General features: G+C 43.3%; 1 protein-coding gene across 3 annotated transcripts in view; it reads right to left on the minus strand.

Moving 5' to 3' along the window:
- MYO1D (myosin ID) overlaps positions 1 to 17,665 on the minus strand; it is a 303,283-nt gene that overhangs the window by 197,388 nt on the left and 88,230 nt on the right. For 2 of the 3 annotated variants that reach the window (XM_084750417.1, XM_084750419.1), the window contains exons 2-10: positions 17,313 to 17,521; positions 13,602 to 13,695; positions 12,157 to 12,322; positions 9,372 to 9,425; positions 6,775 to 6,870; positions 2,875 to 2,991; positions 2,129 to 2,332; positions 640 to 785; positions 448 to 562 (exon numbers count right to left, since the gene is read on the minus strand). In XM_084750417.1, the coding sequence (XP_084606543.1) occupies positions 448 to 562; positions 640 to 785; positions 2,129 to 2,332; positions 2,875 to 2,991; positions 6,775 to 6,870; positions 9,372 to 9,425; positions 12,157 to 12,322; positions 13,602 to 13,695; positions 17,313 to 17,521 (1,201 nt within the window). The remainder of the gene's footprint in view (positions 1 to 447; positions 563 to 639; positions 786 to 2,128; positions 2,333 to 2,874; positions 2,992 to 6,774; positions 6,871 to 9,371; positions 9,426 to 12,156; positions 12,323 to 13,601; positions 13,696 to 17,312; positions 17,522 to 17,665) is intronic. The other variant, XM_084750418.1, reaches the window with a different exon arrangement.

The raw sequence follows: 17,665 nt of genomic DNA on the forward strand, positions 1-17,665 counted from the left end.
GTGACAGGAAAAGCACGTGGAACTGGTCAGGAACACAAGCGTCCCGGCATTCCAGTGCCCAGTCTTCAGAGAATGGGGTCATCAATGGCTGAGAGCAGTTCGCTGCCACTTAAGTCACAGAGTAGAGGAAAAGACGGTGGGAGGAACGAGATCAACTGGGTCGGAAGTATGTCCGTCCAATTTAAGTCGAGTGAGTGACCTTTGAGTGATGCCAGCTTCTAATAGGCAAAACAACCAGGAAGCCATGTGGCATCAGCTTAGTGAAGCTGCGAGGCTTCTGGCTGTACTGAGCACATCCTGGGCACCAACAAGGCAGGCTATCGGATTAGAAGAGTTGAACTGGATCCCTCAAGATGGACTAGACTTGCATACCCCAAGGAGGAACATGGAGAGGCATGCTAGGGTGGGCGGAGCCGGGAGACGCCCCGCCCTCACGAGGGCACTCACGTGTCTCCAAGGGATGCCTTCCCGCTGGTACTCCTCTTGCTCCTGCTTCAGAACCAGCTGAATAAATAGCTGCTGCAGTTTCTCGTTGCAGTAGTTAATGCAGAACTGTTCGAAGCTACGCGAGATGGGAGATGTTAGGCCCAAGCAAAGGAAGAATAAGCAACAGGGTTTTAAGCATCTCACCCCGTTTACCTGTTGTTGTCAAAGATTTCAAACCCATAGATATCCAAGACACCGATAACCGTGTTCTTCCCGTGGATCGTGGTGTCGTAGTTCTTGACCTCAATGATGTCATTGATGCGAGTGACAATCCAACAAAAAAGGCGCTCATATATCGCCTGTGAGAGGAAAAACACCATAAATTCTTGCCCGTTTGGGAACGAGTCCCTCTGTTTGTACTTGGGATGCCTTCAATCCCACCCACCTTCTGACTGTTGAGCACGCGTGTTATCGCCTAAGTGGAACAATTAGGAATGTGCATCACCTATTACAGAAACAGCTACATGATACGTGCTAAACTGAAGCAGGCGACCTGGATGATTAAACAGGTGGTCAGCCACTATTTGTATTTGAAGACTGTTCTCTGGCATGTGTCTGGGCCTCTGCTCTCTCACCTCTGAAAACACTTCCCACTTTGAGCTACGAGTAAATGGACTTGGATACTTAGAATTTATTCATTCACTCTCTAAATATTTGCTGAGCACTTAGACATAGAGTTTGTTAGAAATACAGCACTAAGTACAAAGAAAGACACAGTCTCCAAGGAGTGTAGGAATAGGGTGAAGGAACACATACACACAGGGCTTGAGGAGACATTTTAAAACTATTTATTATGTGTGTCTGTATGTGGGTGAATGTGGGTGCCCTTGGAGGTGCTGGTTTTCCTGGTGCTGGAAGTACAGGTAGTTTGTTAAGCTGCTCCACTTGGTGGTGGGAAATGAACTTGGGTCCAATGCGTGAGCAGTACGTATGCTTAACTGCTGAGCCATCCTCCCATCCCTTCCTGGAGTAACTTTAATTTATTCTGTGTTCAGGCAATCTGGGGAAGGCTTCCTTGAAGAAGAGACCCTTGGACCGAGTCAGCAGGATGACTAAACAGGGCACCATGAGAGAGAGGAACAACCTAAGCAGAGAAATGGCCTGTGCAGAGGCCCTGTGGCTGGAACCGGAAAGGACTGAAGAACTTATGGTGTCTTGGGTATCTATGGCTTTGAAATATGGCTGGAGAGATGGCTCAGAGGTTAGGAGCACTGGATGCTCTTCCAGAGGACCTGGGTTCAATTCCCAGCACCCGCATGGCAGCTCAAAACTGTCTGTAACTCCAAGATCTGTCACCCTCACATAGACATACATGTAGGCAAAACAACAATGCACATAAAATTTTATAAAGTTAAAAATATTTTAAAAAGAGAAGATGAATATGTTGGAGTAGGTTGGAAGATAGCGGAAGATGAAGCAGGGGAGGTAAATGGTGCTGTACTCCGCTGAGGTAGTGGTTTCATTGCCACAGTTGGTCTAGTTTGCTTTTCTGGCAGTGATAGAGCCAGGAACGCCACTGGGATAATGACGGCCACAAGGTCCCATGGTTTCTAAAAGCCCTTAGCCCACTGTCAGCGGTGTCCGAGCACATCCTCACGGGACTTCACCTATGCTGCAACCCACGGATCAAGTTCAGTCTCACCTTGGCAAAGGCGTCTCTGCCGTAGCTAGCTTCCTGTTCCGTGTGCTGTTTGTCGATGACATCACGGCCTGTGGCCACCGTCCGGTAAAGAAGGGCTTTCTCCACCATGTCTGTCTTAGTAGAGAGCAATTCTGCTATGACAGACACAACCTTGCCATTCTCAATAAGTGGCGTGTCACCATCTACTATAAATTTTAAATTTCCCTATATCAAAAATGAAAACAAAAGACACCATTTCCAATGAGCTTCTGACATATCATGAGATCCAGTGACCTTGCCTGGACCTGCCTTCCTAAATATGCATGCCTACATGTGCAAGCCTTGCACGCCTCTTTCCCTCTTTTCCATACACCCATCCTTTCATCTTAGCACACATTTTTGGTAGAGGTTCTATATTTTTATGTAGTCAAACTTATGAATGTCCTTGCCATGCTGGTCTACGGTGCTGGCCTCAGATGGGCTGGCTGTGCCTGCGAGGCACTTGCAATCATCTTTCAGATGCCATCACCATTAGGCTCGGCGCTGAGTTCAAGGTCTGGGAAATCACAATACAATGAACTGAGCAGTCTCCAAATCTATAGTGGTTTGGCAAACCCTTCATAACGTAAAACAATAAAGAAAATCAGAGTACACTTTTCAAAAACACAAGCAAGAATTTCACAAAAACAAATTACTTTCAAGAGGGAACAAAATCTGAAAAGAGTACCCTGTTTCTACAGGGAGTCAGTATACTTTTCCCTACTCACCAAGTGAAGAATTGCAGCCAAAATTTTATACACAGTTTGAATCTCCTCAGGTTTGAATCCAATTATTTTCATGGCATCAGCTACGACTTTGAACTCTGCAGCGTCATTGATGGAAGACTAGACACGAACATGAGAAACTTAAGTCACAAACATTTCGCATGAGCGTTAATTATGAAACTGAAGTGTTTAGCCAAAGTCTTGGTGCCTCTTAGTAAATCATTTTAAGAAAGATAAATATAAAAAATTCATGCTGGGAATATTGTTTAGATATATGAGGCCTGTTTGTGTGAGAGCTCTCACTTAAAATAAGCAGCATGCACTTTTCTGAAAGCTTCTGCCCTAAGCTGAATCACTGACGACCCCAGCTCTATGCTCCAGGGACACAATGGCATGGGGTGCAAGGTCACACATGAGACTGTTGTATATGGGAGCTCTACAGTCCCTGGTTGGCTACTGCGTTTGCAGCTCTCTCCCACAGGCCCGCTTGTGCAGGCTGGCAACAGCTCCCACACTGTATAACCGGGCTTGTTTCCCAGGTGAGGAAGAGTGGCACCTGGAGAGAAGCCACCAGCTGCAGTCACTTAGCTGGCTGTTGAGTAGTCCGGGGCTATGCTCCATTAGTTTTCTCATGTGGTAAGTGTCTGGTGGTAAGTTATAGCCCCTAACTGGAGCACAGGAACTCAACGGTGAGTCTGCAGCCCTTGGAGACATGGGCACCAGGGTGCGTATACCATGGTACCAACAGACTCCACAGCAGAGAATGGCAACTGCTTATAGGCCGCGTTTTTCCTGAAGCAGCACTGGATTAACCCTTTTCTCGACAAGCTGCTCATTTTGCCTGGATGGTGCCCTGGCCTGAAGCTCTCTCACACAAAGCAAACCTCCTCTGCTCAGGAAACACTTGCTCCTTTGTGTTCTAGGCACAAGCAGGCAAGCCCCTGCATCTGTCAGCGGTCCCTCACTGTAGGATTGATGTGCAGCCTTATTGAGCTTCAATTTCCTCATGAATTTTGTGGACAGAGTTGCTGTCTAGTCCTTACCACACCGAAATACACTCAAATATCAGACAGTACTACTATAACTGTATGGGGAGATTGCAGTTCTGTCCCATACAAGGAAATTTCTTCGTAACAGCCATCCATCTCCTATTTCATCATTGCTGACAGGCCAAGATCTACTTAGTCCTCTTGAAGATCGTCTCTCACTGGCTTGCCCCTGAGCTCAGGAGGCTTCATGGTTCTAAAGGGACCATGGCCATTATCCTGGCTTATTTATGGTCAATTTGACACAGGCTAGAGTCATCTGAGAAAAGGGAACCACAATTGAGAAAATGCCTCCCAAAATAACGGGCTGCAGGTGAGCCTATGGGGCACTGTCTTAATGAGTGAATGATTTGGAGGCATGGCCTATTGTGGGTGGGGCCACCTCTGGTCAGGTGACCCTGAGGGGTGTAAGAAAGCAGGCTGAGCAAGCCCTGGAGAGCAAGTCTGTAAGCAGCAGCCCTGAACCCCGTGTACTGCCTTGACTTTCCCGGATGATGGGCCACAAGCTGGGAGATGAAATAAACCCCTTCTGTCCTTAAGCTGCATTTGGCTATAGTATTTACCACAGCAACAGAAACCCTAACCCTTAGCAAGTGAGTGCTCAGCCACAGGCATGTGATGTCAGTGTGATCTAGCAGACATGAGGGAAAGCACATGACGGGCTGTGGAAAGAGAGGGGCTCCAGGGAGGCATATGTGTATAATGTGGCATTTCCTTTGCCTGTGAATTCTGGGACTTTGCTGATGGCATTTTGAGACCACAACAAAAACCAAACCAAGAGGGCAAGTCAGTTTCCTGAGTGTAGCAGAGCTGTAAGGTAAAACACCACCACCACCACCTCACAAACCCCACCTGTGTGGCTGAGACGCTGGATCTGACCATCCCAGCACTTGCTGTCATACAGAATCAGCGAATTCCTTACTGTTTTGGGAAACTTTACCCGGAGTTTCTCTTACCTGTGACTCAAGGTATCTTATGCACATGAGTCCTACATTCTAAGACTAATTAAAATACACATAATCCTTTATGGATATTAAAATTATTTATATTTGTATGGGGAAATGATTATATTGTAACATAATAAATTTAGTTTTAAGCAGGATTTGTTGTAGGATTTTATTAGTGAATATTCATACAAATCATTATTAGTTATCATCTCTGCATAATAGGACTTAGGCATATATGTCTTAGAATTTTTCTTTTCTTATTTTATAATTAAGTATGTGAGTGTGCCTGACACCCATGGAGGCCAGAAGAGAATATCAGAGCCTCTGGAGCTGAAGTTACAGACGGTTGTGAGCCACCATGTGGATGCTGGCAGTCAAATGAGAGTCTTTTACAGGAGCAGCCACTGCTCTCTGCTGCTGAGCCACCTCTCTTGGGTTTTACTATGTGCATATATTCTTTGTTTTTGTCAGAAAGGAAGGGGCATGGAGTCCAAATAGAAAACCAATCAAAACAGTACAAAAGATTAATTTTATTTATAAAATGTTATATTAACTTTTTACTTAGTACTAACTTAATACTTAGTATTAAGCTACAAGACCTGCTACAAAATAATTTTGTTAATAAAATGGTCTTAGAGCAAAGGAACAGCCCAGCCACTAGCTGTTAAGTGTTGATTTCTCAATCCTCTATACATTTTTAAGTATTTCTGGCAATGCTGAGAAAGCTGGACCATTATCTTTCTACTGTTTTATTTTTCAACTCATTTTCAGCCAAACATTTCTGCTCTTAGAAAAGGGTGGCACAATCTAAATGCCAACTAATAGAAAATTAACTACAAAACCTAATTATCCTGTACTTCTATGAATAGCAATAAAAATATTGCTATGCCAGTAATGAGGGTATAACTAGCTTAAGTGGAATAATAGTTTAAATATAAAACATTTCCCACATCCTTTGCTGTCAGAGATCCTTTTCTTCTTCACCCAACTAAAGTCACGGGTGTTTTCTCTTGTTTGAGCTGGGTCTGGCTGTGTGGCCCTGGTAGACTCAGCATCTTCCTGTCTCGCCCTCTTCAGTACTGAGGTTACATGCATGTGCCCAAATCTGCATACTCTTACCCCTCTGGAAGCATCCGTGCCCCATGCCTCTCAGTACTTTCTGAACTTCTATACCTCCCCTCCAGCGAACAAGGACAGCACCACATTTACTTCCTTATACATTCTCCTGAACCACCACATTTAAAACTGGCTATGAGATGACTAGAGGAAAATTAATTTAAATAAAGATCAAAATGGGCCTGCAGATGCCTATGCAAGTGACTGCACACAAGGGAAGGGAAAACATGAGTTCTTTTGAGAGATGAATACAAAGAAACAACTTAAGGGCCACAAAACTATTTCTAGGATAATCACAATCAATATTTAAAAGTAGTAGGAAGCTGGGTAGTGGTGGCACATGCCTTTACTGCCACCACTTGGGAGGCAGAGGCAGGCAATCTCTGAGTTCAAGGCCAGCCTGGTCTACAGGGCTACGCAGAGAAAACCCCCGTCTTGGAAAACCAAAACAAACCAAAATAAAAAATGGGGAGAAAATCAAAGTGCTTTTTAATCTCATTTTGTCATAACAAAATGGCATTGGCCAAATCACACATAGTCTTATGAGGAAGGCTTGCTAGTCCTCAGTGTTTTTATGGTTTCGGATAAATGGAATCAGATCAAATATTAAGAGATACTAAGAGAAAACCTTGAACACAGAGAGAGGACCTTTGGCCAGGTTTTCAGTTCCGAGATAGAGTAAGTTTTGGACCAAGAGTTTTCAAAGCAGAACAGAGGAGACACTCATTTGCACGAGGGCAGCAGAGGGGCTGGGTGGGCCTCTTGTGTTCCTTTTGCCTCCTCTTGGAACTCACCTTCAGTTGTGCCCCCCCACGGATGTAGTTGTAGGATGAGAGTGATTTCTGCAGGTGTAGAGAGTGCAGCATCTGCTCAGAACCTCCCTGGAGTAGCTGAAAAATATTTAGTTTAATTTAAATTGCTGCGATGGACAGCCTTGGTTGTCAACTTGACTGCATCTGGAATCAACTAAAGGATAAGCTGCTGGGTACTCTTGTGAGAGATTTTCTTGATCAGGCTGTTTGAATGGAGGAGACCCTCCCCAAATGTGGGCAGGGCCCTTGAGTGGCAGCCTAAATAAAAAGGAGGTCCAAGGGAAGAGCTTTGCTTTTTGTCTTTGTATCTACTCTGTTGCTGCTGCAGCTACAACCACTGCTACTACAATTCTTTTGCTGATAGAAGAACTCAGTTTCTTCAAGGTTTCAAGGAAGATCAGCAGTTCCAGGAATTTTCAGGCCCTCGGCACCAGACAGGAACTGCTGAGGCGCTCAGCGGCCCACAGGCTGAGCAGCTACTGGGTTCTCAGCCTCTCCAGCACAAAGACAGTTATTGCTGGGCGACCCGCCTGGTGTTGTGTATGCCAATCTAATAAATGCTAGTTTAGTAAATATCAATTCATTTGGTTCTGCCTCTCTAGGGTTCCTGCTAGCTAATGCAACTGTCAAAGCAGATGTGGATTCCCCAAATGTCAAACACTCTAACTTAGTAGTGATGTAGTGCTTATTCATTTTCTGGGCTTTATACTTTTAGGTCCTCCTGTTTCATCCTTTGAGGAAAGATTTAGATTTAGTTTTATCTTCTTCTTTTTTTTTTAAGATTTATTTTATTATTATGTATACAGTGTTGTCTGCTTGTTTACCTGCAGGCCAGAGGAGGGCATCAGGTTACATTATAGATGGTTGTGAGGCACCATGTGGTTGCTGGGAATTGAACTCAGGACCTTTGGAAGAGCAGGTTGTGCTCTTAACCACTGAGCCATCTCTCCAGCCCCCTTGTTTTTACTTATAGAGGAATGGCTTCTATATATTAAGAAAGGCAGTATGTTATAAAGTGACGAAGAAGAGCACTTAAAATGTCTCATTCACAGCAAAATTGGTCTAAGAGGTTCTTGCTTGGAATGTCATCCTCTGTGAGACAAGATCCCTGCCCCGAGGGGCTTGCTGCTTAGCAGTGTCATTCTGTTGAATTTAGATACATCAACATTGTGGGGAAGTGGCATCAACTGACAGTCACACGGAGTCCTCAACTGTCACAGCCAAAAAGGAATGTGACTGACTGATGGCTGTGACTCTTAGAGTGAAGTTACGTCTCAGTGACTTCATCCAACCCGAAAAGACACCGGCAAAAAGCTGTAAGTTCTTAAAATAAACAATTCTTATATCTTAAAGAGAAATCATTTATCTAAACTCTAGCAAACTGCCAACAGAAACACGAAATTGATGCCCTACTGTTTAGTATAAAGCAAGCCTTCAAGAGGCCTTGATGTAAAAGGTTCTGTACTCAACAGGAAGCTCTGGTTTACGTAAAATACACAGTTAAGAGACCTTAAAGAATAATATTTTAGCCAGACATACCAGAACTTGAACGGCATTGACTAAGGCAGTTCCCTAATCATACGATGTTGTATTCAACTATAACTGTCACCATTAATCTCCTTCAAAGACAGTTGCACAGAAATCAGTCTTTTAACTCACAGCTTTAAATGTGTGTCGGCACGTGTGCTCCTGTGGGTGTGTGCAGGGAGGTCATCTCTGGGTGCCGCCTGCCATCCCTCGGGTTCCATTCACTTTGTTTTTTCTCCTGGCCTGGAGCAGACATCCCCAGGACTGTCCCTGCCTAACCAGCACTAGGACTGCACATGGACACCACCAAGCCTCTTATTTTTTAAACGCAGATTCCGGGGACTGAACTCAGCTGCTCCTGTTTACACAGCAAGCCTTTTACCAACTGAAATATCTACCCTACCCTATAGTTTTAATTCTTTAAATTATGGTTTATATAATTTTGAGATTCAAACATCATATTAATATCACACTTGCTCTTTGAGTGCAGATGTGCCAAAGAAGGGTTATTTAAGAGTTTGTCTCACACTCTAATAACATTCCCCAAAGATGTGCTTATTTTTTTTTTCTGAGTGTTGACAGCATACAGGATTCTTCCTTGAATTTATAACTCCTTGCTTTTGTTTTTAAAGTAATCATATCATGCCTATCAAGAACAATGCAAACCAAATTTAGATTCCCATCTCTGGAGATATCAAGTACAGGAGCAGCAACTCAATTCAAGAGAGAGAGAGAGAGAAAAAAAAAAGAAATCAACACATCTAGAAGGCGCCATAGTAAGCGCTTCCATGGCCATTACCCTGCCTCCTCTTTAAGGACATGCAGGTCATGTTCAGCCTGGGAGCATCTGGGTGGCTGGCTACCTACTAGCTCTCTCAGTGCTCGTGCTCATAGGCTCTTAGGTAGGGTAGGATTGTGCAAGCCTGTACATACATGTAATGTGTTGTGGAGACAAGGAAAGCCAGAAAGGTATAGGATGAGAGTCACTAGAAAGATTTCTTTGCACAACTAGGCAAATGACTAATTCTCTGCATAAGGAAGTGATTACTAACCTGATAGAAAGAATGGAAGCTTCGTTCTCCCGGCTGCTGCACGATCACCCGAGACTAAGAAAAAGATTTTTTTTTTTTTTTAAAAATGGTTAATCCAAAATAGAATAGACATTGGGAATGGATGGAGGGAGGGAACTGGGTGGGGGACGAGGTGGGGAGGGGAGCCAGAGGGACCCGAGGGGTGGAGGTGGAGGGAGAGAGTACTGGAATCAGTGGGGATATGTCTGGGACCAGGAATCTATGGAGGTGACTCTAGCTAAGACTAGCAATGAGGGAGATGGAGCCTAAAACAGCCATCTCCAGCAACCAGAAAAGGACTTCCAATGAAGGGACTAGGACACCAACCCAGCCACAAAACCTTTAACCCACCTGCTTACAATGAGGTGCAGGGGTAAAGATGGAGCAGAAATTGAGGGAAAGGAAAGGCTAAGCAATGACTGGCCCATCCTGAGACCCATGCCATGACAGAGTCCCCACTCTGACACAATGATACTCTGCTATACTTGCAGACAGGTGCCTAGCAAAACTGTCATCCCAGAGGCTTCACTCAGCAACTGATGGAAACAGATCCAGAGACCTACAGCCAAACAACAGGCAGAACCTGGGGGGTCCTGTGGGGGGGTCCTATGGTAGAGTGGGAGGAAGGATTGAAGAGGCCAGAGAGGTCAAGGACACCACAGGAAAACCTATGGAATCAACTAATCTGGGCCCATAGGGGTCCAGAGACCGAGCTGTCAACCAGAGAGCACACATGGGACAGACCTCGGTCCTCTGCACAGATGTGACAGTTGTACAGACCTGGTCTTCATGTGGGACTCCTAAAGCAGGAGCAGGGCTGTCTCTGACTCTGTTGCCCACCTTTGGATCTCTTTTCCTTGACTAACTGAGATGCCTTGTTTACTGCAACTTGATATGCCAATTTAGGCTGATACCCAAGGAAAGACTGAAGGATGGGGGGCGGGGAGGAAAGAGAGAGAGAGACTAGGAGGAGAGGAGGGAAGAAAAGCTGTGATTGGCATGTAAAGGAGATTAATTAATTAATTAAAAGGATTAATCTGAAATTATAGGTTTAAATGAAACAGAAGCAACTCTCTTAGAGAATCATACGTTTTCTTCAAGGTTGCCAAATACACTACGAATGAATATTAATATAATTCCTGATTTTTCTGTGGCTTCTTCTTGCTGTATGTAGTTTATTTTATATAAGTGTAAATAATATAAATGTATATGTAAAAAAACATTTAAAAAAAGAAATTCATCTAGACACTAAAAAAAACAAAACAACAACAAAATCCCAAAAACCTCTGTAGCCAGTGGTTAGGGATTTACTGAGTGGTAGAGCCTTGCTTAGCAAGGCCCTGGGTTTGGTCCTCAACTCAGAGGGCGGGGGTGGGGGTAAAAACAAAAAACACAAACAAACCTGTGGCCAAAGCTTATCAGAGATGGGTGGTCCCTATGGTTTTCCTGAAAATATTTTTGATAATTCTTTATATTGCCTAAAATGGATGCCTTAACATTCATGAGAAGTGAAGCCATATTTTGTTTTTTTTTTAAACCTGGAGTCTAAAAATAGTATGTACAAGTGGTAGGGATCTGAGTGGGGAGAACGGAAGGGAACGCTAGGGAGGAGCATTCTCAACATTCCCTTGTCCAGAGTCCGCGGGCATTTCAAGGAAGCAATGCCTCACATCCCACAGTAAAATCAGGCAACATGATCAGGCCCTGTGGATTCTGCTTAGGCCTCCAAAGAGACAGCTCAACATGCACGTTCATTCAAAGTGTTCCTTTTGATTGAATATGTATGCACAGGGGAATCATGAAACATTGTGGAAGAGATGGGTAATACTTAGTGTTTCCTGTTTCTTTCCAACTGACCCTGACAAAGCAATTACTTCCTTAATAGTCAGCCTCGATGTGACAGATAAAAATAGAAATTAGAGTGTCATAGATGCTGTGGGGTTACTGGGAAGCAATCAGAGCACAATTCAAGGCAGAGGTGACTGTACAGCATGGCTTAACTGTATTGGGAGAACGAATGTGTGTCCTGCTGCAGCCAGTTTTAAATACATATTATTTTTAGTAAGCAAACAGAAACTAGAGGAAAGAAAATTTCAGTTTAGTTAAAAGTAAACTGGATGGAGGATGGCAACATAAAAAAGCCTAGGTCAGCAAGCTGGGCATGATGGTACATTCCTGTAGCCTCAACTCACAGAAAGCTGAGGCATGGGGGCTGGAGAGACGGCTCAGTGGTTAAGAGCACTGTCTGCTCTTCCAGAGTCATGAGTTCAGTTCCCAGCAACCACATGGTGGCTCACGACCATCTATGATGTGATCTGATGACCTCTTCTGTCATGCAGATAAACAGAAAGATAGAACACTTATATAAATACATACATACATACATACATACATACATCTTAAAAAAAACTGAGGCGTGAGGATGGTGAGTTACAGGCCAGCCTTGACCACATAGGAGAAGGGAGGGAGGGAGGGAGGGAGAGAGGGAGGGACGGAGGGAAGAGAGATTTGTTTGGATTAAATTTTACCCAGAAGTGGTCACATGTTCTTTCTGTCCCATGTACCATGCCCCCCCCAAATCTGCACTGACAAATCCTAACGTTTTCTAACTTGATGCTCTAAGTGCTCATGTGAGAACGCAGAAAGAGAGTATCTTACCATGGAAGGGAGACTTGAAGACAAATAATAGGATTAAATACTACATTAAGGCAATAAATGAAAATTTTCAGTTCTCACAAGCATCATCCTAGAAGTCTAGCACATTTACCTTTTCCAGCAAGTAGTTATTAATATGTCCCCCAATGGGGTCTCCCTTGAAGTCAAAGTTGATATCCATGTATTTCCCAAACCTGCTCGAGTTGTCATTACGATTGGTTTTGGCATTTCCGAAAGCTTCCAAAACACAGTTTGACTTCAGCAACATATTCTTCACTCTAAGAAAATATATCAAAGTTACAACAAAATTCAGAGGCGAAGACACTTAACAACTGGATGATCTGAACTTCGTTCTAGTCCTCATCTCCTTGTTTCTTTTCACCGACAGCCACACCCACAGAAATAACCTGGCCTCTGACACAAGCCGATTGGTGGACCATCGCCGCCCCTCGCAGCCACCACCGCCCTCCCTGCCCCCCCCCCCCCCAGCCCTTAAACTGCTGCCCATGCTTTACAGAGGCATGTGTGTAGGAACTGCTTGCTTACAAAGGGCACCATAAGAGGACAGAGCCCGATGTGCTGGAGAATGACAGTAAATTTACATAAACCGTATTTGCTATATAGAAGTGAAAGCAATTTCGTCCTCAGCTGGCTATCCTCCCGAGATCCAAAAGAAATTATAAAAATTTGATCAAATGTTCACTCTCAAATTAGACTGCAAAGTGAAAAGCCAGATGTGGGAACATGTCACGTTTTTTTTAAAAGGCCTGTTTTGCCTGGGTAATCCAGTTACGATGACATTGCAGACTCCACACGTATCACCAATCCTAAAGTCTTCTCCTTTACATCACCCTTTACAACACCCTGGACTCTGCCTGTCAAGCTGCCCGTGATGGACAGATGAGCTGTGACTCTCCAGTAAACTAATGTTCAACTTCAGAGAGATCTACTAGGAAAGCACCCTTTCCCTCTTGGAAAAGGTTGTGCCGCATAAGAAAGCCAGTCATGTTGCTTCATTAAAAAACAAGTGATCACCAATTTACTCCTTACATACTATTAAGCAAACTCTGTGTGCCAGGCACTGTACTCATCTTACTGTGAGGCCAGCACAGGACAGTAGGAGACCCTTTCACACATGAACCTTACTTGGACTCCCAGCCATCAGTGGGTTACAGTTGACAGTGCTGGGAAGGAAGCTGCGGGTCTACCTTCCTGGGCCTGTTTCTCCCAGAGCTCGAGTCTTTAAAACACAGAGCAAGGACCCGGCAGTGGCTTGAAGACTAAGACCATGCAAATCATAAAAGCTCTGCTGCTGAGTTTGGAAACTGGCTAGAACCAGGACACTTTCAACTATTTCAAAGTAGTTTTAATTTTTTTTTTAACTTGATAAAGCTGGAAATTGCTATAGTAATAGAAGTAAAAGCAGAAAGACAATATGCAATGTGAGAATCAAAGCAATTTTCATATTAAAAATGCTGGATGTCCGTCAGTTTAGGTGTAGCCCAGTCTGCACACTAAGTGAGGCCCCGCCCACCCGCGTCCCTGAGGCCCCCTTACCTTTCTATCTCTGCTCTCTGGCTGGGGTTGGTGATGGCAGCGATATACTGCATGATGTACTTGCTGGCCTCCGTCTTACCAGCTCCACTCTCCCCTGGAGGGAAGAATTGTGCAGGCCTTAACACCAGGTGACCAGCAGTGAGCTCACTGCCGACAGTTAGTCATTTAAAATTCTATGTTACTTTCTCCTTTATGCTTCCCCTCCCCCCCTTCCCTCCCTCCCTCCTTCTCTCCCTTCCCCCCTCCCCCCTTTCTCATTGAATTATCTTGTCCTGGGGTATATCTAATAGATATAAACATGTCTTTAAAAATGACAGAAATAAAATTATAAGTTAAAAATCAATATTTAGTAACTTAGCTCCTTAGAGTAAGTAATCACTCCTAAGTATAGCAGAAACAAACTCAAGTGGTGATTCAAACAGTAGCCACAGCTATATACATATGACCTTATTTTCTATTTTTAAATTTATTGAGAATAAAGTAATTAGTCATAAATTTAAAGTCAGATGCTCATAGGCCCAGTTACTCTGTAGCCTGAGAAAGATAGTGTGACCACCACAGGGATTTCTGAAAGCAGTTAGTTATATATATAAAGAGAGGAAAAAAAAACAAGAGTCTTAAACCAAAAATTACAGTAATTTTAGTGAAAAAAGAAAAAACACTAAGCTTGAGACACAAGGCATCATGGGAAAGTGTGATAATGGGTAAGAGTGGTGGTAGTAGGGGATCAGTTTACAAGTTTTACCTCTGTGTTTAAACATCAAACCTTCACTTACTGAACTTTCTCCTAATTTTTTTGTTTTTTTGAGACAGGGTTTCTCTGTGTAGCCTTGGCTGTCCTGGACTTGCTTTGTAGACCAGGCTGGCCTCGAACTCACAGCGATCTGCCTGCCTCTGCCTCCCGAGTGCTGGGATTAAAGGTGTGCGTCACCATGCCCGGCCTCTAAGGAAATGTTTTTAAAAGTAGTATAACCAAACATTGAATCAATCTCCCAAGGCTTTAAAACTATTTTTTAATAAATTATGTGTTATAGCTAAAATTGAACTAATAGATTGATAAAGAATTGGATATAAATAGTTACACGATAGAATTCCTAAAGAGACTGTCCTAATTCTACAGAAACTCCAATGAAAATATGGCCACTATATACTGCTAAATGGAAAAACTAGCTTTGCAAATGGCGGGTATGTGCCTACAGCTTTGGATTTTTACTTACTCACGTGTGTGTAACTCTGTACTTACACACAGAGAGAAAAGTATATGAAAGGACACACACTAACCATCTGCTAGTTCTGGAGTTGGGGCGGGGTTGGGCAAGACAATTTTTTCCCATGTCAGATGGGTCCCAGAGGAATCTCCCCTCACAAAAAATACAGCTCTTGCCACTGCTCGTGATTGGTCACTAAGACTTGGCACTAAGACCCTACTACATAAGATACCGCATACCGTGCTCATTGGACCTGTAGAAATCAAGCTGGAACAGACCTGGAAGCGTTTTTTCTGCTTGCTTGCTTTCACAGTACCCAGAAGGTGCTCTGTAGGCTGCTGATATTTGCTGTTCATCAACAATTTACTTAGCTATGAGCCCTGTGTACTACAATCATGGCATGAGTGTTATGAGGGTAGCCAGCTACTATCTGAGTGGACTCGAGGCCCACTCCACAGGAGGAAACTCATGCCTGGTACTGTAAACTTAGCCAAGGACCTGTGGCTGGGGAGGTCACGGCCCTTGGGGGGGGGGAAATCTACTACTATTAGTTTCATAAATAGACATAGTCCCAAACTGTCTTCTAAATGCTTATCTTTTTTTCCAAAGATTTATTTATTTATTATTATGTATACAGTGTTCTGTCTACATGTACACCTGTAGGCATCAGATCACATTACAGATGGTTGTGAACCACTAAGCGGTTGCTGGGAATTGAACTCAGTACCTTTGGAAGAATAGGCGGCACTCTTAACCACTGAGCCATTTCTCCAGGCCCTAAATACTTATCTTTATACTCATAGATTAATACGTCTCTTAGTCCTCATCAGAAAAGTTCCTTTTTTGCTGTGATGGTGGTTAACACAGAGACTCACAGCTGGTCTAAGTGCAGAGAATAAGGCAGGACTTATACATAAGTAAGGTATCTATCTCATAAAGCTCAAAGAACATTCTGGAAGAATGGGCAGAATGATTTTAAGAAGCAGAAGTTTGGAAGGACTGCTGAGAAGCTGTGTCTACAAATGACGACAGGGCCTTTGTACTCATAACTTGACAGGGCCTTTGTACTCATAACTCACACTAAGTAGCTGTGGTTGCCTGCTCAAGACCCTGCACGAGGTTCCTGCCAGTCAGCATTCTAGCATGGGTGAGAAAGAGGCTCACAGGGCTGCCCCCAGCTGAGGAGCTATTGATAGCATAATGGCTTCTTGAGGGGAAAAGCATCAGTTTTCTTCAGAGGTGTTGTTTTCAGAGGTAGGTTGACCATGCTGTAGGGGGCATCCCTACACCCACGTGCATAAAGGCAGCACCAATTAGATTCCGGTGGGTTATAAACAAAAAAGAAGAAATGAAGCTGGGAGGAGGAAAGAGTGGTAACAGTTGGAAGGGAGGAAATTGAGGGCAATAAATGATAAAATACATTGATAAACTACTATTAAAAATACACTGTCTATATAAAATTCTCAGAGAATAAAAACATATCTAAACAGCAAGTAAAGGACTTCTTATTTTCATTCATAAATTTGTATAACTGGTCACCTTCTTAAGTGTTTTAAACTGTTTTAGTTATTTAAAAAAAGCCAAAGTATAGTCCTAGTCTATAATTCTCTAATTCCAACACTAAGTTATTTAATCTTCTGACCCTTAACATTCTTATCTGCAAAGCAGAAAAATAACTATGCTACATACCACTTAAAGTTGTTTTGATAACCAAAATAAAATAATGATCATAAAAATATTTTGAAAAGCACAAAACCACTAAAGTAAATGAGAGGTATTATTAGCATCAGCAGAGATTCCCACAGTTTGAGAGGCCATCCTGGGCCAGGGAAAAGATATTTTCCTTGTCCTCATTTTACAAGGCGAGATGCTGCAAGGGCTGAGCACCGCGTGAGGCTAGGCTCCTATTCTCTGCGTGTGGGCTGCAGCTCGCCCTCTCCTCAAAGCTCAGGTCCCAAGCTCAGGAAGCCCATTCCCACCTGGTCTGCACCACAGCACCGGCTTCCAAACACCAGTCTGACCTTGAGTTCACCCTTCACATTCATTCTGTTAACATCTGAACCATTTTTGCTATGTTTTATTTGATATTTTTCGGTGTGCTTCAGATAGGAGGAATCATATTCCATGCTGGCTCAGTCTACAAGTGACCAAAAGGCACGTCAAGTATAACGTACATTCTTTTTAAACAATGAGGTCTTATTATGTTGCTTGGGCTGGTCTTGAACTCCTAAGAGTTCAAGCAATTCTCCTGTCTCAGCCTCCAAAACCAAGACTAGAGGATGATCAAACATGGTAGAAATAATTTGGTATTTAGTCTTTATTACTTTTCTGGGCCCTATAAAATCTCTTGGGTTTCTAAGCTTAAACAAAAACAAAAACAAAAACAAAAACAAACAAACAAAAAAGATCTCATTAATTGTGTAAATTCTTGAGTACAAAAAAAAAATATATATATATATATTAAATACCTTTTGACCTTGGAACCAGGGCCCCCTCCAAATACCTGATATCATAATACAAGTGTCTTTTGATCGCCTCTTCATAGCCTTGTAAGCAGCGTCAGCAATGGCGAAAAGATGAGGCGGTCTCTCATACAGCTCACGACCTTTATACTGCTCAATTGTGTCCCTCCCATAGATGTTGAGAGCCTTGTACGGGTTCACAGAGACGACCACTTCTCCAATGAATGTGTAGATGCGTCCTTTCTCAAATCTGCACAGACGCGAGGACAGAAGGAAGCTGTGGTTACAAAGATGTGGGGATTCTTTCCTTATAGTTTATTACCAAACTGGTTTCAATGCTCCAGGAACTGTTCCTGAACTGACAATTCGTCACTTCCTGGTCTACTTTTAAAGA

Source organism: Acomys minous (genome assembly GCF_964271855.1).
Source record: "Acomys minous genome assembly, chromosome: 12".
NCBI lineage: Eukaryota > Metazoa > Chordata > Mammalia > Rodentia > Muridae > Acomys > Acomys minous.